General features: G+C 42.1%; 1 protein-coding gene and 1 long non-coding RNA gene across 3 annotated transcripts in view; both read left to right on the top strand.

Moving 5' to 3' along the window:
- Positions 1 to 9,648, top strand: part of LOC113882766 — a 70,128-nt gene extending 60,480 nt beyond the window's left edge. Inside the window, exon 2 of the long non-coding RNA XR_003508443.1 lies at positions 7,506 to 9,648. This is a non-coding gene — a long non-coding RNA (uncharacterized LOC113882766). The remainder of the gene's footprint in view (positions 1 to 7,505) is intronic.
- A 551-nt stretch (positions 9,649 to 10,199) lies between these two features.
- The window catches only part of RNF125 (ring finger protein 125), a 47,972-nt gene continuing 33,892 nt past the window's right edge, over positions 10,200 to 24,279 (top strand). The window contains exon 1 of one of the 2 annotated variants that reach the window (XM_027525870.1): positions 10,200 to 11,005. In XM_027525870.1, coding sequence (XP_027381671.1) covers positions 10,842 to 11,005 — 164 coding nt within the window. In that variant the 5' untranslated portion in view covers positions 10,200 to 10,841. The remainder of the gene's footprint in view (positions 11,006 to 24,279) is intronic. The other variant, XM_027525869.1, reaches the window with a different exon arrangement.

Here is a 24,279-nt window from a genome sequence, read left to right as displayed (position 1 = left end):
ATAGGCAGTGGTTGTTTACTTCAACACCTGAGGACACCATGGCTCTTTTGCATGTCGCAACTAACATGGATCTGGATATACTGTCAAAAAATGACACCACAACCCTCACTGCTATGCTATTTTTTTAATTTTATTTTATTTTTAAACTTTACAATATTGTATTAGTTTTGCCAAATATCGAAATGAATCCACCACAGGTAATGGGAACGCGGGTATGCTATTTTTTAAAAGGAGAAAGTGCCTGTTTTTTGAGGCACAGAGCAAGAGCTCTTTCCATTGATTTCCGCAGAAATTTCTGCATAAAATCCATATACTTGCTGTGGGTGCCACTCCAGACCATTGGAATTTAACCTCTCCCTTAATTTCTATGTGTGTATGTTTTTCAACTGACTTACCTTCCAAATTGTGACAGCATAACCCAGGAATGGGCTTTCTAAGTGGCTCAGTGGTAAAGAACCTGCCTGCCAACCCAGGAGACACAGGTTCCATCACTGGGTGGGGAAGATCCCCTGGAGAAGGGAATGGCAACCCACTCCAATATTCTTGCCTGGGAAATTCTATGGAAAGAGGAGCCTAGCAAGCTGCAGTCCATGGGATCACAAAGAGTTGGACGTGGCTTAGCGATTAAACAACAAAGCCTAGAAATAAGTGGTATTTTAGGCCTTTTTGTATGCTTGAGTTTTCCATTTGTATTGAATGAAATGGGAGTAATAAAGTGTACATATGCTTTATTCTAGGGACATCTTTAATACTATAAAATACTTTGAATAACCTATGTTATGCCTTCAAAAAATCAAGTCTACTTGTTTTCACCATATCCTGTATTATTTTCTGGATTTTGGAACTCAGAGTGCTAACCTTTTAACACATTAGAAGAAATAAGCAGCATAAACAGAACAGAGTCAGTCCTACCTATGTATCTGATGGTATAATGGGGAAAAATGGTACTGTGGACATATGTACTTGTACAGTGGCCAGAAACATAGATTTAGGAGGCTAAACTAGGTGGTGCCAAATTCTGGCTCTGCCACGTGGGGATTGTTCGACTTTGGGCAAATTGCCCTCTTAGTCTAAATTTGTAAAAGGGGATCCGAAAGAAATGTGTCATTGTAAACATTCAACAATACACACACGTGTGTATAAATGTATATGTATATATAGGAATATGGACTTCCCTGGGGGCCCAGTGGTAAAGAATCCGCCTGCCAATGCAGGAGACACAGCAGACCTTGGTATAATCCCTGAGTCAGGAAGATCCCCTGGAGAAGGAAATGGCAACCTATTTCAGTATTCTTGCCTGGAGAATCCCATGGACAGAGGAGTCTGATGAGCTGAAGTCAGTGGGGTTGCAAAAGAGTCACACACAACTTAAGGACTAAACAACAGCAATGTATATGAATATATACATGACTTTTTGTTTTAATACTAACACACACATTCTTATGTGTATCAATGAAAGTGAACGTCCATGGACTATACAGTCCATGGAATTCTCTAGGCCAAAATACTGGAGTGGGTAGCCTTTCCCTTCTCCAGGGGATCTTCCCAACCCAGAGATTGAACCCAGGTCTCCTGCTTTGCAGGCAGATTCTTTACCAGCTGAGCCACAAGGAAAGCCCAAGTATACTGAAATGGTTAGCCTATCCCTTCTCCAGCGGATCTTCCCAACCCAGGAATCGAACCGGGGTCTCCTGCATTGCAGGCAGATTCTTTACCAACTGAGCTATCAGGAAAGCTCATATCTATCAATACTTGGCATTAAACATTGTGCATGATCCACAGTAATCAATAAAATAGTATCTGTTGTTATTTTTATTATCTGCCAGCTTAAAGACTTCCATAGTGGAAGCACATTTATATATACTCATACATAACAGCAAACTATATTTTGCCTTCCCCAGATGAAAAGATATAATTTAGCTATAGTATTGTGTTGGTCAAAACGTTTGTTAGGGTTTTCTGTAACATCTTAAGGAAAAACCAAATGATCTTTTTGGCCAATCCAATATTTGCTTATACCGGAATCACAGAAAGCAATGACAATTTTTGGAATTAAACCCTGAAGCATTGATATTGTGCTGTGATAAAAGATGGCTAGTTGTGTAGGTAGTAGAAGAACGTCCAACAGTAAACTATTTATATGATGGTTAGTGTTGCACAAAATCACAAAAAGATCTTGTATTTGTGTGCAATTAATCATAGACTACTTTCTTAACAGTGTTTCTATTTTTGTTTTAAACTACTATTTAAATCATTTATTGTCACTTATCTCTTCATCACGTGTGATCTTGCCTCCCAAAATAGATTATGTCACCTGTATTGTGTTGGCCAGTGCTTTCCAGGTACTTAATGACTTAATTTTTCCTTTAAATATGTCCATTTGAAATGCTGAAGAATGCAGTGTGACTGCTTTCACTTCAGTGGAAATCAGTTTACTAACCTGCAAAATGAGAGAACAGGGTCAGATAGCCTCTAGGGTCCTTTCCCACTCTAGGCATACCATGATTTCATGTTCATTGAGGTAGAACACTTCAAATGTGGATTTGCTCCAACTGTTAGCCAGTTGTGCTGCCCACTGAAAATTATAGAAATATTTCACCAAGTTATTCCTGGAGTCAAACAGCATGTTTTGAGGATAGGCCGTAATGTGACTGTGATCACAGAAAATGGCCACGGTTAGAATGGCACGGGGACAGCTGCCCCTAACATGCTACTTGGGAAACCTAGCAACAAACAGCAATGTGATTGCTTAGCAGGAAAACGGAGGACAATATTCCCAGTATGAAAAACCTAATTATGCTGAAACCAGAGCCAAAGATTCGGGTCCTCACCTGGAGGGAACTCATAAGTCTTTCATTCAGCAGAGCTTCATTTTTAATAATGTTGTTCTCCCTTTAAAAGGGGAATAGTATCTATTTTATCATCAAATGACACCAGATTGTGGAGGTGTGCTAACACCATGCAGGATCGCATATCAGATGCTCATATTTCTGTTGAACACTAAGAATCTTTATTACTCTTGATAGGTTTATAGTTAGGAATTTGTAAACTGTCTTTGTAAATACAGAGATATGTATGTTTCGGTGCCAAGGTATTAACCAGTGTACTCTCATCCAGTATTGAGGAGGCACAGTCAAGGTGATGAACAGATTATATTAGGGATGCATATAAGTAACTCTCTCCTGGAAACTGACGCCTCTGTTGTTGTCACAGTAACCCGAAGGTTCTACTGCTTGCCCATTATGCGGAACCACATTTCACAAGGAATGAATGGTCCATCGAGCCCTGCATTAGAACCGTTGGGGGACTGTTAAAAACACAGCTTCCATAACTTACTCCTGGTTCCCTGACTTGAAATGTCTTGGAATGAGGCTATTTGAATAAACTCCTCAGGTAATTCTGATGATACATAAAGTTTGAGAACCCTTGACATGGACAGAGTGACTCGTCAAAATCATGGTATGGCCATGTCACTGTTCTACCTAAATTCTTAATTGGCTCCACTAAGGCACAGAAGCAAATGGAAATTTTTTTCACCTGTCAAATACAGCTTTCATGATACCACCTTTGCGTAGGTCTCTGGGTTTTTCTCTCTTTAACATCTGCTGTGTGCTTAAAATTGCAGCAACAAAGGACAGAGCATGCCACTTCTCGCCTTCTTATCTGTGCCCACTAGATTGTCTATCTGGAATGTTCTGTCCATCTTTCTTTCATTTCAGATTCCCTCTATTTGGAATGCTCTTTTAAGTCATCACCAGTAATGCTCTTTCTCTGAATAGATTGGTCTTATATTGAATTATAAATGTAATGTTCTTTTTCTGTCCAACTTAACCTACTTGACCATGACATGCCTTCAGAACACAGGATGAATGTGTGAGTGAGTTTGGCTGCAAGCCACAAAACTCAACTCTGAATAAATGAGTCAAGTGAAAAAGGAAGCATTGGTAAGATGGCTAGGAGATAAAAGGGAGGTTTGTCCACTACACTTAGGAAGGACAGACACCAGAGAGGCTGCAGATCCCAGTCACAGGAACTCCTGCTCAGGCCAAGAGAGGGCACTGAGGGCTGCAAAGTAGACACATGACTGGTGGCCCCACCAAAGTCACATGAGATGAAGAAAAGTCAGTTCCTCCAAAGGAAGAGGATGTGGTACTGTCACTGAACGAGGTGAGGAGATGCTTGACAGACAAAAACAGTAGCTCCCACTCCACTGAGTCTTGCTCCTGATTGTGTCCTCAGTGTCTCGTGAGGACCTAGACACATGGTAGACTCTCCTTGGATGTTTGCTGGATAAATGAAGCCGGAGACAACTAACATTTATTCACAGTACCTTCCAGGCAATGAGCAAGAGTTTCAATGTCATTGAATTCCACCTCTCAGAACAGTTCTACAAGTAAACATTATCTGTGTTTTCCAGATGAGGAAACGAAAACCAAAGAAGTGACTTGCCAAGATCACTCAGTTAGCAAGAGAAAAATCTAGGATCTTGAACATGTCCTGTACTGCCTTCCCCTGCTGCTGCTGCTGCTAAGTCACTTCAGTCATATCTGACTCTGTGTGACCCCAGAGGCGGCAGCCCACCAGGCTCCCCAATCCCTGGGATTCTCCAGGCAAGAACACTGGAGTGGGTTGCCATTTCCTTCTCCAATGCATGAAAGTGAAAAGTGAAAGTGAAGTCGCTCAGTCGTGTCTGACTCCTAGCGACCCCATGGACTGCAGCCTACCAGGCTCCTCTGTCCATGGGATTTGCCAGGCGAGAGTACTAGAGTGGGTTGCCATTGCCTTCTCCACCTTCCCCTAGTGAGAAATATATAATGCTTTTTCTCCATAAGAAGTATTAAGGACCATGCCTTGTCCCAGTAATATCCTTGTGTAGTTAACAGTGTCTTAGAGATGCCTTCATGTTATCCTACGGAACGCCAGTATGGTATAGTGGTTAAGTTCATAGGTACTGAGAGTCAGATTTCCTGGATTGGACTCTATGCTCTGCTTTTTGCCATCAGTGTGATCTGATGCAAGTTTTTAGCCTTTTGTACCTCTATTTCTGCAGAAAATCAGGATGATAAAATAAGTCACCTATGTTGTGTTATTATGAAGATTAAATTAGGTAACATACACAAATCACTTAGATTAATACCTGATACATAGTTATAGGCTAAAAAATTTTGCTTTGTCTCCTTATTACTGCATTGCCTTCCACAGTATGTATGTATCATAATATTCCATCATTCCCCATGGAAATTTTGTGCCTGCATCTTTTGATATTATGGACAATGCTTCAGGGAACATTCCTGTTTGTGCTTTCTTGTGCACATTTGTCCACATGTTGGTTCAAGGATTTGAATTGTTGAGTTTAAGGATATTTGTATGTTAAAATGATTAATTTTTACCTATTGCAGTTCAATATATCAAAACAATAGATCATGCAGTAAAATTATCTCTTCCCACTCCAATTCCTCAGTAATTAGTTCCCTCTCTCAAGGCATCCACACTTATTCACTTCTTGTGTATATTTTTAAAAAATCGATATGTTTATATCAGTCCACATATGTGTGCATATGTATGTGTGTGTGTGTATGCCTAAAGACATTTGAAATAGATAAATGATAGTATTCAGTACATATAATGGTGCTCCTAAAGTCTTTTTCACACAGTAATACATGTTGGAGTGCTTCCTTTGAGGAGCGTTATAGAAGTGCTTTTCCTTCTATTTTTCTTTTCTTTTTTGGTCACAGCATGCTACTAGTAGGATCTTAGTTCTCCAACCAAGGATTGGTCATCACAGTGAAAGCACCAAGTCCTAACCTCTGGACCACCAGGGAAGTCCTGTTGTTGTTCTTCAATGACTGCATAGTATTCCATTGTGAAATGTACGATAGTGTATTTACTCGTCATTTATTGGTGAACTTTCAAAGTATTTCCTGTATTTTGCTATTACAAATAATACTGTAATAAACATCCATGTCATTTCACCTACATGCATTTTTTAAATTAAATACTGCAAGCAGGCCTAAAAATAGCTAGCTCCACATTTTTAAATGTTGTTTTATCTGTTTGTTAATTGTTAAGTAAATGTACCATACTTTCTGAAAATATTTTCCTATTATGGACATTTATGTTTCTAAGTTTTTGGTACTAACAACAAACTGCAAAGAATATATACATGTCCACACTGCTGTGTTTAAAGTGGATAACCAACAAGGACCTACCATATAGTACAGGGATCTCTGTTCAGTGTTACGTGGCAGCTTGGATGGGAGAGGAGTTTGGAAGAGAATGGATACATGTATATGTATGGTTGAGTCCCTTTGCTGTCCACCTAAAACTATCACAACAACATTGTTAATTGCCTATACTCCAATATCAAATAAATAAAATCTATAACAAAAATTTTACCAAAAAAATGAGTATAGACATGTCTTTCTCATATCAACACCACTTGAAATTGTAAGTTCATTTCTTTTCATCACTCCTACAAAAAAATAGATAAGTAAATCATGTATTTTTCCTGGCAATTGTATTCTCATTTTAGGTTTACTAAAAGATTCTCAGACTTCTTGATACCAGAGATGTTGATTATAGGGCTGTCAAATTTCTTTTTACTAATGTATGCTTCTGATCCCTTTCAGGGCCTAGAGTCTAGATTATAAATTTATTCTCTGCCTAATTACATCATCATCATTACTGTCCATTTTATCTTTATTAAGAACCTTGTAAATAGTGTCAGCTGTTTAATTGTCATCTATCCTCCCAGGTCCCAGTTTCCTGCCTTAATTTATCTGATGTTTGTCTTATTCTTTTTCTAAGATTCTCAGTGTTTCTCATCTCTACATAAGTGCCTTAGTGAAAAGCACAAATAAAAGATCTAGGATTAAAATATTAATCTGCCACATAATTTCTGTGTACCCTTTGCTAAGTTAAATTCTAAGAGCCTATAAAATGGGAACAAATAATATCTACCTTGTGATATTAGTATTGAATTACAGTCACCAAACTAAGATGTGAGGTTTGAATTAGAGGGAGTTGAAAGTAGTGTGTGTTGGTAGAAAGTGTTCAAACAGAGCAAAAAGTCATGTATAAAGTCCCTGAGATCAGAAACAGCTTTCTGACCATCCCAGTCAAGGAACGGAAAGAAGTACAGAAATTTAGGACCATACAGAATAAGGGAGAGAGTGAAAGGAGATGGGAGCCAAAATGGTTATTTTGGGAGGCCCTATTGTGGGCCGACCCAATTTCTTCATCTTCTTTCCTGATAAGGATCCCCTAACTGTATTGCTCAGATAACTGAAGTGCCAAGCCCTATGGAGTATATTATGAGTTTAAGCCAGTTAGAATACCCTCATGGTCCTCTGCTAGTGACTGGTTTAAGAATGGTCATGGGGCCCAGTTTGAACCAATAAGATATAAGGGGAAGTCTACAGAAGGCACCTGGGAAATGTTTTCTTCCCACTTAAAAGGAGAAGGAGCTAGAAGAAGGAAACTCTATCTTTCCTTTCTGTTTTTAGAGATTGTTGTGTGTAGATGCTGTTATTGGAGCACTTCCTGCCATCTTTCAGCATGAGGAAGACACTACTGACACGGGATGGCAAAGGGCTGAGACCTTGAAGATATCTTTCAACTGCTGAGCCAGCTCTGGAACTGCTTTTCTGTGGACTGATTTACATATTAGATAGTAAATATCTTTATTGATTAAGGCGCCTTCTGTTGAATTTCTATTCCCTGTTGCAGAGGTATTCTACTGATTATAGTTACTGAAGGAGTAAGATCATGGAGAGCTTTGAAGATCATGCTAAGGATTTGAAATGTAATCCTAAGGGTTATGGAGAGCCATATAAGTCTTTTGAGCATGGGGTGACGTAAGATACTTGCTTTCCAGAAGGTCGCTTTAATTGCGATGTGGATAAGAGATTGGACAGTGGCAATAGGGGATGCAGGTGGATCCACTTCTCCAGGGGATCCCAGCCCAGGGATCGAACCCAAGTCTCTTGTATCACAGGCGGATTCTTTACCATCTGAGCCATCAGGGAAGCCCGGAACATATAGCGACTACTGCATCAGGTCACACAAGAGAATACAATGATTTAAAGTAGGTGGTGACTGGCCATGGGAATAGAGAAAAAAAAGAAACAATTCAATAACAATTGAGAGATTTACTGGAAGCAGAATCATGATTGGGATTGATTCAATGTAAATGAAGAAGAGGAAGCAATTAAAGGTGGCTCCCAGGTATCTGGACTGAGCTACTAGGTAGATTGTGGTGCCATTTACTAAGAGAGGAATAAACAGCTGGAGGTGAGTGCGTTACTGTCCACATTGAGCTGAAGCTGTCTGAAGCAATGGGCTGATTATGTCGCATAAGCAGTTGGACATATAAGTGCCTAGAGTAAAGATAAAGATTTTGCCACCTAGATGGTAGCAGAATGGATGTGATTTTTTAGATTCTTTTTTTTTTTTAAACTTTACATAATTATATTAGTTTTGCCAAATATGATCAGAAGGGGGAAGATCCCAAGACAGAATCCTACCATCTCCAGCACTTAGGTTTTCCATGGAGCAGGGGAGGCCAGAGAAGACTGAGAGAGAACAGCCAGAAAGAGAGAAGAAAGCCAAAACATGTTTCTCCAAGGAGGCGGAAGCCAACACTGACAAATATGGGTGAGAGGTGAAGCAAGAAAGGGACTAAAATGAGCCACATAAAGGCTACCCACTGGTGACCTTGGTAATGAAGTAGTTTTCAGACAGATGACGGTAGAGCGGCAGTCAGTTCAGAACCCAGGTTGAACTGCATTAGGAGGTAACTAAGAAACAAAGACATAAAAAAGCAGAGAATCTGGTCAACAAGACAGGACAGGAGCTGAGGGGCATGTGGGAATCAAAGGAGGGTTTTTTTCTTCTACAGAAAACAATAGTTATCTTTCCTTCACTCCTGTATCCATTTTCTCAGCAAGCCCTTTTAGGTTTCTGTCAAAATATATCCCAAACCTGTCCATCTCTCACCTACTACCCAGAGAAGCCCCTGGTTCTGCCACTATTATCCTCACTTGGACTCATTCAGTAGCCTCCTAACTGGTTTCTCTGCTTCCATTCTTATTTTGCTTTTGTCTTTTCCAAACCACACAGGAGTCAGAGTACTCAAACGTGGCACCTGGAATAAAACCCAGATTCTCGGTCCTGGCCTGAAAGATTGAGTATGATTAGGCCTGACTCCCATCTCATCTCATCCTATTTACACTCCTAGCCCCCCATGCTCCAGCTCCACACCCTTCTTTCTGGGCGGGTTGTTGTTGTTCTTGCCTGGTTCACCATTCCCAGAGCTTAGCAAATTTCTCCCTAAATCTTGGAGTGTTTGACTCCTTTTCATTATTCCTGACTCTACTCAAATATCACCGAAACCAAAAAGTCTTCCCTGACCTTATGCTCACTGCCCCAATCTTCATTCCCAGTTCTATCTTCCTCTTGACTCTTACTATCTGAAATGAACAAGTTCATTTATTTGTTGATTCCTTATATCATCTCATTAAAAGTAAAATATGGGCAAAACTGGATGAAGTGTATAAGATTATTGTTTATTATTGTATGTGTGTATTGCATATGCATACTATGTATTACTATGGATTCTCTTTTAATAATAAGAATATGAATCTATAATTGTTGCTGTTGCGTGGGTGCTTAGTTGTGTCCGACTCTTTGCAATCCTATGCACTGTAGCTCACCTGGCTTCTCTGTCCATGGGATTTTTCCAGCCAAGAATACTGGAGTGGGTTGCTATTTCCTACTCCAGGGGATCTTCCCGACCCAGGGATGGAACCCGGCATCTCTTGCCTCTCCTACATTGGCAGGAGGATTCTTGAGCAAATGCGCCACCTGGGAAGCCCTGAATCTATGATTATCTTCCCCCAGAATGTTTTTTAAGTAAGTTCTGTGAGAACCGGGATTTTTGTTTGCTTGTTGGAAACTGTCCCCATCACCAAAACGGAGTCTGTCACGCAGTGGGCACTGAATAAGTTTTATTAAATGCGTGAATTAATAACTGATATATTTGTTCATAAATATTCAAAAGAGGATGGAGAGGGAGTACAAACAACAGCAGGCAATCCTAAAGTGAGGAAACTGGGCGGGGAGCGGGCAGCAGAGGTTGGGGAGGAGGGGCGGTTGCGGTGTTGGGGGAGGGGACGCTCCTAGAATTTAGCGCTGGAATCCCTTTCCTAGAGTTGGGACTCAATTCAGCTCCAAGAACTCTTCCCACTACTGCTTGCTACCTCTCCATTTATGGAGTGTTGATTAGATGACGGAAGTAGTGATTAGCACTTTCTTAGGAGACGCTCGTAGATCCTCTCTGTGACTACAGCAGTAATCATCACATTGCAAGACCGAGAGGACCATCACCTTACAAGTGGGTGTTCTCCGATTGCGTTCAGGCAAGACCACGCCCGCACTTTCATACACTCGCTCTAGTGGTTCGGAAGGAGGAGTCGTGCGATTGCCGCCGCTGTTCACCGCCAGCCCAGGTCCTCGGCTCTGCAGTTGAGGTGTCAGATTTCAATCCTCCAGGGCCGGGGGACGGCTGGCGTGCACCGTGCGCCCCGCCGCCGCCGCCTCCCAGCCTACACTCGGGCAGCGAGTGGAGGGAGGTTCACTCCGAACGCGGCCGCGCACTCGGCCTGCCCTAGACCCAGGCTGGGCGCCGCGACCGAGGCTGCTCCTCGGCTGCGCAGGCTGTGCGCGCGGGGAGGCGGCGATCGCAGCTGGGCCGGGACTTCCTTCCTCCACCGCAGGACAACAAAACAAGCCGGCCGCAGGCACCGAGCTCTTGGCGACCGTCTGGGGCAGGAGGCGCAGGGATGGGCTCCGTGCTGAGCAGCGATAGCGGGAAATCCGCGCCCGCCTCGGCCACCCCGCGGGCCTTGGAGCGCCGGGGGGACCCCGAGCTGCCCGTCACGTCTTTCGACTGTTCTGTGTGCCTGGAGGTGTTGCACCACCCTGTTCGGACCCGCTGTGGCCACGTGTAAGTGCCAGGGGAGCTGGGTTTGCGCGCCCACCCCGCCCTGGGTCGGGGGTGGCGGTGGGTGGGTGATGCTAGAGGAGCAGTGAGGATGGGGAATTGAGATGACAGCACTTGGAGGAGACTGATGCGAGGAGAGACCTGGACCCGTCGAGGGCGGACTACTGGGAAAGTGCCCAGTCGGAAAGTGACACAGGATTTCAGGGAGGGGAGAAACACCAACCGGCGGGTCTTGCAGCGCCCCCGAGAGACACCTCCTCCGGCAGCCCAGGTGCACAGCCCCCGGGATGCGGATCCAGGGCTGGCGAGCAGAGGAGGGTGCGCAGGGCTGGAGGAGCGGCACGCGCCGGGACCCCAGGCGGGGGCTCGGCTGATCGCAGTGGCCGCTCCCCTCGGTTAATCGTGCGGCGCTTCCCTCTCCGCCGGGAGCCGGGGTTGGTTTTGTTTTGCTCGCTCTGTGCACGTGTGGTCCAGAACGCCTGCCGAGGCTGGTCTGTTGAGCAGGCAAGGATCTGTGCAAAGTGTCAGGTCTCTCAAAGAACCGTCAGATTGGATCGTCCAAGTGACTTTCTGTGGCCTTTAGAGTTTAACCAGCCGCCAGGGTGGGGTCTGGGGCTTGAATATTACCCCCAAGCCTGTGAATGCAGCCTTTTAAAGCCCAGTCACTCGAGTGACGGAGGTTGCTGACTACCTGCGTTGCGCACCGCCCCTTCACACGGTAGGAAGTAGGGATAAAAATAACTGTCTTAAAAACCACATACACGCTTTGTAACGAAAACGCTCTGGGAGCGCACAGCTGTGGTCGTTTCTAGGAAGAGTTTAAAAACAAAATCCCTGTATAAAATTGGCACCTCCTTAACGTGTGCCCGAGTAACTAGTAGTTGGGGGTTGGGTCTGTGAGTTTGTGTTCTGTTCGTTTAAAAAGCTTTCTTCCGGTGGATGCATTGGGTTTGTGACTGGGCGTGTGGGTAAGATTGGCGGGGGGCGGGCGGGGCAGGAGATTTCATAGCGCCTGAGTGAAAACCCATTTAATGTCTTCTTTGGATCACCGACTAGTTTGATGAAGCTCCGAGGCAGTAAGTGCTTTTTTGGCTTACCGGGGAAAAAAGAAGTGTCATAAATTATGAATGCAAGTGCACAAAACGTCTTTAAAAGGACTTAGATGGTCCTTGACACCTATAGCCTAGCATCTGAGAAACAGTTTTCAACTCCGAAAAGCCCAGCAGAGAGCCAGGAGGAAAATCTGCCCTCCACACAATGTTCAAAGCAAGAGTGCCCCTGGGCATTATTTTGTGGCTGTATTTTCAGGGCCTGTCGTTTCAGCTTTGTACTTTAAATTCAAGGCTAATTTACCTCCTGTCTGATACCTGATGTAGTTTCCTGGCCGTCCACATTGACGTAATTCCCCCGAGGTCAAGATAGAAGCCAAGATGTTATTGTGTCCTGTATGAAATATATTGATTAGTTCAGAGCAGTAATAACCCTCAGGGTAATTACATTTAGTCTGTATAGCTCAGCGGTAAAGAACCTGCCTGCCAATGCAGAAAACCTTAGAGACGCGGGTTCGATCCCTAGTCTGTACCAGAGTTAAAGCTTTTCGGTTGCTGGGAACACACACCGTGGACACCGAGTCTGGACGACTTTCTTTTGTAGGACTGAACGGGGCAGCATTGCTATTGGAGATTGTTATCTGATGGTTTCCCCTAGTTCGGATTTTTGAATGCTGCAGCTTAGTATGTGCAGTGTTTTGCTTCTGCTAAAGGGTAATAAAAACTTGTGAAATGTTAAATCCTGTGTTTAATCTTTTTCTTTGTTAAAGTGAATAGGAAACCAGCAACTGGAAAAAAAAAAAGCCATGAAGTAGCACAAGGGCTGGACAAATCGCCTTCCCTCACTTTATTGTTCTTTGTTTTGACAAAGCTATGTCCATTGTTCTGGCTGTGGGCGCAATTTCCATATTCCTACTTGTGGCAAATGTACTTGGGCCTCTTCCACTTTGTCAGTTTTAACTAGAGTCCCTTCTGCTCTGGAGATGGTGAGTCCGCCTAACGCCATTTGTACTTCCTAAATGAATTACTCTCTTCCATTGAACTTAAATTGGAAAATGAGGAAATGAAATGAAACTGCTATATTATCCCAGACTTAAGCTAATTTCCAAACTTATTAAACTAGGTTGTTTATGCTAATTTCGGTTTATAAACCAGTTTCAAGTTGAGCAAATATAATATGGCAACAATGCCTTGAATGAATATGTATGTATCTACTGTGATGGAGTAAAAGAGTGAGCTTGATAGAAAGCAGAATTTGAAGTTCTATCTGCCAGTAAACAGCTGTGTAATCAGCACTCTGCTTAATCTTTTTGAATCTTAGTTTCTTCATTTGTAAAATGAGGTGAGTCATGAAATTTCTACGAGTATTAAAAATGTAAAAGTAGCCCATAATACTCAAAACATAGTTGGTTTTTTTAATTGGAGTATAGTTGATTTACAATGTTGTGTTAGTTTCAGGTGTCAAAACATAGTTTCTGTTTCCCTCAAAGTCATTCCATAAAGCAAGCAAAAACCCAGTTATGGGTTTTCTCATCTCCGGATTTCTTTCGGAATCAAACTGGGCCACAAGAAGATAAATCTGTGGCGTTTCCAAGATGTTCCAGATAGTCTTACTCTTAGCTTACTTCCTTCTTCCTTTGGTGGGCTTTAAGAAGTTCCATTTTAATGTTCTGACGCCATTTGTATGGCCCTATCAGTTGTAAAAATAGATTTGGAGGCTGAGACTTCCTACCTCTGCCTCATCTTCTGCTGTCAGTGAGCTGGGGAAAGAGATGAGTGGAAACTGTATATGTGAAACTAAAAGGGAATCTGATTTAACATTTAAAAGAAATATTCAGAGAAATTTGATATGGTAGATACAGAGGGAGACAAAAGTGGAAGATAGATGAAGGGGGCTAAGGAGGAAGTTAATGACCTCATGATTAGGCCTGTTGAATGTATAGTAGTCTCATAGGCAGACATCTAAAAAGTGTCCTGGGACTTCCCTGGTGGTCCAGTGGCTAAGACTCCGAGCTCCCAAAGCAAGGGATCCCAGTTCGATCCCTGGTAGGGGAACTAATACCCCAACTAAGAGTTTGCATGCTGTAAATTTAAGATTTTGTATGCTGTAACTAAGACCTGGTGCAGGCAAATAAGTAAATAAATACAAGATGCTTTTGAACTGTGGTGTTGGAGAATACTTGAGATTTCCTTGGACTGCAAGGAGATCAAACCAGTCCATCCTAAAGGAAATAAGTCCTCAATATCCATTGGAAGGACTGATGCTGAATACTGAAGCTCCAATAGTTTGGCCACCTGATGTGAAGAACCGACTCATTGGAAAAGACCCTAATGCTGGGAAAGATTGAGGGCAGGGAGATAAGGGGGCGACAGAGGATGAGATGGTTGGATGGCATCAGCAACTCAATGGACATGAATTAGAGCAAACTATCCAGGAGATAGCGGAGGACACAGGAGCCTGTCAACAATGGTGTCGAAAAGAGTCGGACATGACTGAGTGACTAAGCATAGCACGCAGCACAGCATAATTGATATGTAACATTAGTTTCAGGTATATAACATGATGATTTGATTTTTGTAAATACTGCAAATTGATCACCACCCAAAGTCTAACATCTGTCAGAATATATGCTTAACAAAATTTGTCTTTCTCATGATGATTAACTTTTAAGATCTACTCTCTTGGTATCTTTCAGCAATCCAGCATCATTAACTATAGTCACCAGGTTCTATATTCTCTCCTATGACTTACTTATTTTGTAGCTCAAAGTTTGTACCTTTTAGACTTCCCTGATCATCCAGAGTTTAAGACTTGGTGCTTTCACTGCAGGAGGTACCCATTGGATCCCTGGTCGGATAACTAAGACCCCACATGCTGCAGAGCAACTAAAAGCCTGTCCAGGGCAACTCCTGAGCCTGTGCGCCCCAACTAGAGAATCCATGTGCCACGACAAAGATCCCACATGCCGGCAACTATGACTCCATGTGGCCAAAGAAATAAATATTTTTTTAAATCACTAAAAATTATTTTAGAAAAGAAGTATTTTTCAGGGAAGAGGGACCCACGTATTCCATGCTGCTTTAAAAGGCAAGTGCATGAAGGCTGGGAATTGACCACTGGGTTTACTAAATGTGGAGGCTATGGGTGGCCTTGTGAAGAGTAGTTTAAGTGGGATGTGGGCTCCAAAACTAATTGGAGTGGGTTCTCAAGGGATCAGAGAAGCAAGTAAGAGATGGGGAATATCAAAAGCCCTTTCATGGAGTTGGGAGGCAAAGGGAGGAGAGGGATTGGAGCAATCACTGGAAAAAGATGGGGGATCAAGAACATCTTCTTTTAAAAAAAATAATGGAATGTTTTGTCTGCTGATGGAAATGAACCAATAGTGAGGGAAATTTTGATTCACAGTAGAGAAGAGAGAATTGCAGAGCTATGATTTTCAATGGGGGAGCTGGCTTTAGGTAGAGGAATGGACAGTTCATCAGTATAAGAGGATGTAGAATATTAAATGGGCACAGATACAGGTGGTTAAATTGAAGTGCTGGGAGGTCGTGGAAGTTTTCCATGTGATTGCAGATTACCACTGATGTAATATTTGACCTGTGATTTGATTTTTTTTAATTGAACTGTAGTTGCTGTACAATATTCTGTGTTACAGATGTATGATATAGTCATTCATAATTTTTAAAGGACACTTCATGGGAAATAGATGGGGAAACAGTGGAAACAGTGTCAGACTTTATTTTTTGGGCTCCAAAATCACTGCAGATGGTGACTGCAGCCATGAAATTAAAAGACGCTTACTCTTTGGAAGAAAAGTTATGACCAACGTAGATAGCATATTGAAAAGCAGAGACTTTATTTTGCCAACAGAGGTCCGTCTAGTCAAGGCTATGGTTTTTCCAGTGGTCATGTATGGATATGAGAGTTGGACCATGAAGAAGGCTGAGTGCTGAAGAATTGATGCTTTTGAACTGTGGTGTTGGAGAAGACTCTTGAGAGTCCCTTGGACTGCAAGGAGATCCAACCAGTCCATTCCGAAGGAGATCAGCCCTGGGATTTCTTTGGAAGGAATGATGCTAAAGCTGAAACTTCAGTACTTTGGCCACCTCATGTGAAGAGTTGACTCATTGGAAAAGTCTCTGATGCTGGGAGGGATTGGGGGCAGGAGGAGAAGGGGATGACAGAGGATGAGATGGCTGGATGGCATCACTGACTCGATGGACGTGAGTCTGAGTGAACTCTGGGAGTTGGTGATGGACAGGGAGGCCTGGCCTGCTGGGATTCATGGGGTCACAAAGAGTCGGACACGACTGAGCGACTGAACTGAACTGAACTGAACTGATACTCCATTTATAGTTATTATAAAATATTGGCTATATGCCCCATGTTGTATAATACATCTTTGTAGCTTGTTTTATACCTAACAGTTTGTACCTCTTAATCCCCTAATCCTAAATTGCCCCTCCCCCTTCCTTCTTTCCAGTAGTAAGCACTAGTTTGTTTTCTGTATCTGTGAGTCTGCTTTTTTATTCTCTAGCTGTAACTTTTAGGTTCCAGATGTAAGCTGTATCATACAGTATTTGTCTTCCTCTGACTGATTTCACTTAGCATAATGCCCTCTAAGTCCACCCATGGTGCTATAAATGTTCCTTTCTTTTTTATGGCTGAGTAGTATTTCATTCCGGAGAAGACAATGGCACCCCACTCCAGTACTCTTGCCTGGAAAATCCCATGGGTGGAGGAACCTGGTGGGCTGCAGTCCATGGGGTTGCACAGAGTCGGACACGACTGAAGCAGTATTTCATTCATCTTCTACATCCATTCATCTACTGATGAACACTTAGTTTGCTTCCATATCTTAACTATTGTAGATAATGCTGATATGAACATTGGCGTTGTATGTGTCTTTTTGAATTTGTGTTTTCATTTTTTTCAGATATATACCCAAGAGTGGAATTACTAGATCGTATGGTAACTCTATTTTTAATTTTTTGAGAAGCTTCCCTACTGTTTTCCACAGTGCCTGCACCAATCTACATTCCCACCAACAGTGTATGAGGCTTCCTTTTTCTCCACATCCTCACCAACATTTGTTATTTGTGCTTTTTGGTGATGCCATTGTGATAGGTGTGAGGGGATAGCATGATTTTCATCTGCATTTCCCTGATGTTCAAGCAATCTTGAGCATCCTTTCATGTGCTTCTTGACCTGTGATTTGATTTTAAGATGAAACTTTGCAGTTTAAACATGAGCCTTTTAAGGCCCCTGATGCTAAAACAAATGTGTATAGAATGCCTCCTCCTTCTAATGTACTTGGGTAAGTAAGCATCACTCAAAATATGATGATTGGGAATGCTCTGGCAACCAGTGGTTAAGACTCTGTGCTTCCAATGCAAAGGCCTTGGGTTTGATCCCTGGTTGGGGAACTAAGATCCCATATGCTAAGCAAAGTGACCAAAAAAAGTGAGGGTCGGGGGGGTAGAATTTGATGATTGGAGTCCTGTACCATCTAGACCCATAACTCTTGAGAGCCGTTGTTCTAATAAAGTAATGCCACTTTCTACATTGCCACTGCTTTAAGTTCCCAAGCTTAGCAAATGTTAAGTATTTTGAATTAATGAGTGACTCTAAGACAAAATTCAAATACTTCTGTGAGCACCACTTTGGACAACCACTTCATAGTGCCAGCCAACTGATGCTATGGAGTTTGAGTCATAGATAGGAGTCCCATGATAGTTATTGAACTCCCTTGCTTTTATAGGTTTATTCGTTTGTGCCTATATTACTGAGAATTTTAGAAAGATGTGATTAAGCTGGCCTGAAATTTACCTCATTTGATGGTTGGGCTGCATGGTGTTTACCTAGCAACATTAGTGTTGTCATAGGCATGATAAATATTAGTGATCTATTAAATTACACATTTTCCAACAAACAGAACTTAAATAATGATGCAGATTGAGTTTTTATGCTGCACGAGATTCTCCATAGAATGTGACCACTGGTCCTGGGTTTTGATCCCTGGGTCAGGAAGATTCCCTGGAGAAGGGAATGGCTACCCACTCCAGTATTCTTGCCTGGAGAATTCCATGGACAGTGGATCCTGGTGGGCTACAGTCCACGGGGTCACAAAGAGTCGGACACGACTGAGTGAATAACACTGGTCCTAGGACCGGCAGCACTACAGAATCTCAGCCCCCAGCTCAGGTCTGCTGAATCTCAATCTGCATTTTCACAAGAGGCCCACGTGATTTTTATCCATTTTCGAGTTTGAGAAGTTCAGCCCCAAATAATCCTATTTAACTGACAGTAAGATGCAACAAGTTGAGGACAGTGTTTGAGCATTATAGAGAGGCACCCCTCTAAGATTGTAGGTGAAAGGAAGTAAAATTTTCCTTAGGGGGGTTAAATATAAAAATCAACACATAATGGAGTGTAGATTCAATGTTCTGAAGGCAGTCAGTTTTTGGAGGCTAAATGATTTCCAGGATGGAGTAACCTCATTGACTACATAAAAACATTGAAGGTAATTTCAAGGGACAGTGGCTGGGGGCCTGTGCTCTGAGAAGAACAGCACTTGGGCCTGTCCAGGCTGATCCATTCATCAGTGGTAGAAGGGAGACTGGTTGTGTGTGTGTTTATTGCCTTATATTGGAGTTGTTGTTTAGTTGCTAAGTCATGTCCAACTCTTTTGTGACCCCATGGACTATAGCCCACTGGGCTCCTCTGTCCATGGGATTTCCCAGGCAAGAATACTAGAGTGGGTTGCCATTTCCTTCTCCAGGGGATTTTCCTGATCTAGGGATCAACCCACATCTGCATTGGCAGGCAGATTGTTTTCCACTGAGCCACCAGGGAAGCCTTCATCCTCCCTTTGAATAACAATAGAAACTCCCCTTATTCTATTTATATGTTCCCCAAGGGACCGAAGATTTTTTGTTCAGCTTCATATTGGCCTTCCCACAGTGAAGCACCCCAGCGCTGAGAGCATAAAGAAAATGTTAGACCAACCACATGTTGCCAAGGGCTTCTTCCAAAACTGCATTTGGGGATCACCTCTGGCCCCTTATTCTGCCTGTCTAGCCCTGGGCCCCATGGAGTCCCTAACGCATCCTTGCTTCTACTAAGGGTGCAGTTTTCGCTCCTAAGACAGTGGACATAACTTTAATTACCCAAGGTCCTCAGCAACCCTTTCCCCATTTTCCTCCAATACTTTGCCAACTTTTCTGTTGTTTGAGTTTTATTGCTAATCACTTAAATTAGAGAAACAGATTAGCAAAGGAGTTAATAAAATATATAATGGGGGTGGGTTGATTAAGTTTCCAGCTGGTTTTAAAGTTCTTAGAGTCATGATTGATGTCATCAGGAGCTGCAAGCTCAACAGAGGGGAGGCAAGTGGTGTGAGTGAGAGAGGAGGGTGGACGCCTACAGGAACAGGCACCAACCCATGTGGCCACTTGGGAACCGAGTCCAGAGCTGCAGGAGACTTAGCTTTTCAAGAGAAGCCAGAACTTTGATTTCATGTGTGAAATCTGATTTTAAAGCAATGACAACTTGGGACTTCCCTGGCGGTCCAGTGGTTAAACTCCATGCTTCTGCTGCAGGAGGCACAGGTCCCATCCTTGATCCAGGAACTAAGATCCCGTGTGCCGCAAGGGGTGGCAAAAAAAAAGAGAGAGAGAGAGAGAGAGAAGCAATGACAACTCATTCAGAATTTTTGAAAACATTAACTCAACCTTTAAAAAAGGGCTGTTGACATCCATCCTCAGCTTTCACCTACATTCTCCTCATTCTGATCATGTCTGTCGTGAGTCATCATAGTCTTATGGAGGAGGAGGACAGACGTGGAAATTCCTTACTTCCTGGGGCTTGTGTTCATTTTCACTTCATGGGTTTTCCCAGAAGGGGTAAAATAGTTATTAGCGAGAACATTGGCCCCTTCCCTGAAAATTCTCCTTGGGTGCATTCCTCATAACCAATTCAGTTGTTTCAATCTGCTGACCATTTACTGAGTAGCTACTACTCAGTGCCTGGGGCTGTGTGGGAGGGACACTTACAGGACTCTGAATGGTTCTATGCAGTGTGTATTTTTGTGGTTTTCATGCAGTGTTATTACTGAGGCATTTTTTGTTTTGTGGGGTTCTGTTTTTCAGCTTTATTGAGGTAATACAGTACATAATTGTATACAATTTTATAACCACCACGTCAAACAAGATCTAGGACAGTTAGTTCCTTTACCTTAAAACTTCCCTCGAACAGGTACACACTGCTATATATAAAATAGACAAACCACAAGGATCTACAGTATGACAAGGAACAGTATTCAGTATCTTGTAATATAATGGAAAAGAATCTGAAAAAGAATATATATATATATTAATATATAAATATATAGGTATGACTGAATCACTTTGCTGTACACCTGAAGCTAACACAGCAATGTAAATCAACTATATTTCAATTACAAAAAAAAAAGACTAAGTGAAAAGACCTAACAACATCAGAAAAAAAAAAACCCTTCGAATCTTTTGCAGTCAATCCACGCCCCACGTAACACCATCTGCTTTCTGTCACTGAGTTCTGGAATCATACAGTAAATAGTCTTTTGTATTTGACTTCTCTCACTTAGTAACGGGGCATATATTTATTGTCATTTGGTCAATCCTAAACCCTTTGCCTCTGCTTTCCAAATCGATCCTAAATCTGTCTATCCGTTTACACTGTCTACTTTGCTGGTCTGAGCCACACCCTCTCTCTTTTTTAAATAATTGTGTTTATTTATTTTTGGCTCTGCTGGAGTCTTCGTTGCTGTGTGGACTTTTCTCTAGTTGTGATGAACAGGTGCAAGTCTCTAGTTGCGGTGCTCGGGCTTCTCATTGCAGTGGCTTCTCTTGTTGCACAGCACAGGCTCTAGGGCACACGGACGTTAGTAGTTGCGGCACACGGGCTCAATACTCGCAGCTCCCAGGCTCTTAAGCACAGTCTCAGTGGTTGTGGCACTTCGGCCTTAGTTGCTCTGCGGCATATGGACTCTTCCTGGATCCGGGACTGAACCCGTGTCTCCTGCACTGGCAGGTGGATTCTTTACCACTGAGCCACCAGGAAAGCCCCACCACTCTCTCTTGAACCAACTCTTATGGTGGACTTAATGCTGAATTCTCAGCTATGGCTCTCATACCTCTAATCCATTCTTCATAGAGGAACCCCAGTGATCTCTGTAATGTAGATCAGGTCATATCACTCCCACTTAAAACCCTCCAATGCCTGCCTATCACTCTTAGCTCTGGCTTTATGGTCTCTATCCTACACAGGTAGACCCTGGGCCCCCTGCATTGCAGCCACACTGGCTTTCTGTATCTCAGCAAAATGGTCCCTATTTTTTGTACCTTCTGTGTTCAGCTTGGAAAACCATTCCCAGGTCTTCTGAAGTCTGGTGTCTTCAAATGTCATCCCAGGGACCACCCATCTTACTGCTTCCTCTGCCCCACCCGCTCTATTTTTATTGCCAACTGTTTTCTTCTTCTCAGAGCATTCATCCTTTGCCCGTCCTTTTGTTTACCTGCTTATTTCCTCTCTCTTCATCCCGTAACTCTGAGAGCAGGGACCTCAGGCCCTGCCGTAGTTTCACTCCTGGCATGTCAAACACTGTCTGGCAATCATAAGCTGTTATTAAAAATTTCGTTAGTGAGTCTGTGCTTATGTGGTTGAGTCTGGGGAGATTTTTGCAGGCTTTGTAAAGTCTTCATTATAAACCATAGAATAACTGTTCTTGCTGAAAGCCATACAAATTCTTTTTTTTTTTTTTACAGTTTGTATTTTCTCACTTTAGCCTTTTATTATCTTTCCAATTGTTCCTGCTCTTTAAATTTTTGAATAATCATAAATGCAAGCTAATATTTTCCTCACCCTGAATTTCAGTGCTTTTAAAAAATATTTTTCTCTTCAAATCACATTCTGTTAAAAAAAAATTCAAAAAAAAATTCAGACCTCTCATCCTCTGAACATTTCCCTTCTTAATTTTCCAACTAAATTTTCTCAGAAGTAAAAAAAACTTAAATAAGTAATTTAAATAAATCATCATAGTAAGATGATTAATTTCCCCTAACATTTTATTATGAAAAATGTCAAGCATACAGCTAATTTGAAAGAATTGTACAGTGACTATCCATAGATCCACTATCTGTATTCAGTTGTTCATTTTGCCATGTTTGCACTTATCTTTTTATCTTTCTATCACATACTTATCCATCAATCCATCTGATTTTTTTTAATGCATTTCAGAATGGGTTACAGACATTAGCACACTCTACCCCTTCTCATATGAGCATGCATTATATTAATCATGGGATTTTTTAAAGTAAATTACACATAGTGAAATGCATCCATTCTAGGTATAACATTTGCCCTTAAACCTATGTTTAGCCCAAACCTCTATTAAAATATAAAATAGTCTCATTGCCCCCATATAGTTCTCTCCTGCCCCTGCCCAGCCATTCCTGTCCTTGTACCCTTGTAGACAGTCATTGTTGAAACATTTTTTTTTCTATCATAGATCAGTTTTACCTGTTTAAGAACTTCATCTAAAGTGAAATATGGTCACTAGTGTCTGGTTTCCTCACTCAGTGTGTCTTTGAATTTCATCCATATTATTGCTTGTATGAGAAATTTGTTCTTTTTGTATTGCTGCGTAGAATTTCATTGTATGATTGTGCCACGGGTTGTTTATTCACTTTTTTATTGATATATACCTGGGTTATTTCCAGTTTGGGGCTATTATGAAAACATTCCTTCTGAATATTCTTGTACAAATGGACATTTTAAAAAATTCCTTTTGAGGGAATACATGGGCTTGGTATTGCAGAGTCAAGGGGTACCTGCAAGTTTCAAGTTATCAGACATTACCAGACCATTGATCCCAAGCGGTTGCAGATGATTTACTTTTTAAAAGAATTGTTTGTTAATGTTGGTAATAAGTTGATGTGGTTCACACTTAAAATTTGACAATGAAAATACCCTTCTTCTACCACACACCTTTTCTTTCCAGTTGCCATCTTTTCAACGGGTAAATAAATGTCCTTATTTTCCTTACCCCAGATGTTCTTATACACCTACAAGCCTGCAAGAAGCTTTCACTGTGTGTATACAGTTCTACACTTCACTTTCTGAGACATTTTAGTTTTGAGTTATCTTGTCTTTATTCCCTGGTGGCTCAGATGGTAAAGAGTCTGCCTGCAATGAGAAAGATCCAGGGGTTGATCCCTGGGTCAGGAAGATCCCCTGGAGAAGGAAATGGCAACCCACTCCAGTATTCTTGCTTGGAAAATCCTATGGATAAAGGAGCCTGGCAAGTCCATGGGGTCGCAAAGAGTGGGACACGACTGAGTGACTAACACTTTCTGTCTGTATTTCCTGTTATGTAGTATATATTACATAAAGCTGAATAACCCTCTGTGGTTTCTGATTAGGCCCTTCAGAAAATGTTTGATCATTGTATACTTTTTGCAAGCATTTCTATATTTGGCTTCGTTGGGTCTTTGTTGCAGTATGAGGGACATTTGTTGTGTCGTGTGGGATCTTTTGTTGCAAGCAGGGACACTAGTTGTGACTTGCAGGCTCTGTAGTATGGGCTTTGTTGTTCTGTGGCATATGGGATCTTAGTTCCCCAAGCAGGGGTTGAACCTGTGTCCTTTGCATTGGTCGGCAGATTCTTAACCACTGGACCAGCAGGGAAGTCCCAATCACTTGTATACTTTTCATGCCAAGATACCAGGGTAGGGATGGTAGAAACTCCAGCACTCATGAATTGAATTTGATAGCTACACCTTTAAGGAGAGAATGTTCCCCTCAGATTTTTTGAACTCAGCAGTTCTGCAGTCTTGCTTCTGCAGCCCAGAAAGTGAGACTTGAGCTGCAGCAGCATCCAGCGCGTTTGCATGGTGACAATGTTGTGGTTCTTATGTACTCATAATCAGTAAATTCAATCTGTTCTAAAACACCTTGATCTTGATGTGTTTTCTCCACTTGATAAACACTTCTATTAAAAGGAGTACAGTTAATTGACTCATCTACCAGATTTGCTGCTAATATCCTCATATAATGCAACAGCATCTGTATCAGGCTCATGTGAGAGTTTCATGCCACAAGTACACCACTGTACAGACTTGAATGGGTTATAGGGAGAGACTTGGTTTTAAACATACCTCAAATGTGCTCCTTTTCATGAATATCTA

This window comes from Bos indicus x Bos taurus, chromosome 24 (assembly GCF_003369695.1).
Source record: "Bos indicus x Bos taurus breed Angus x Brahman F1 hybrid chromosome 24, Bos_hybrid_MaternalHap_v2.0, whole genome shotgun sequence".
Classification (NCBI taxonomy): domain Eukaryota; kingdom Metazoa; phylum Chordata; class Mammalia; order Artiodactyla; family Bovidae; genus Bos; species Bos indicus x Bos taurus.
Note: the sequence above shows the minus strand (reverse complement) of the source record. Positions and strands in the feature narration are given on the sequence as shown.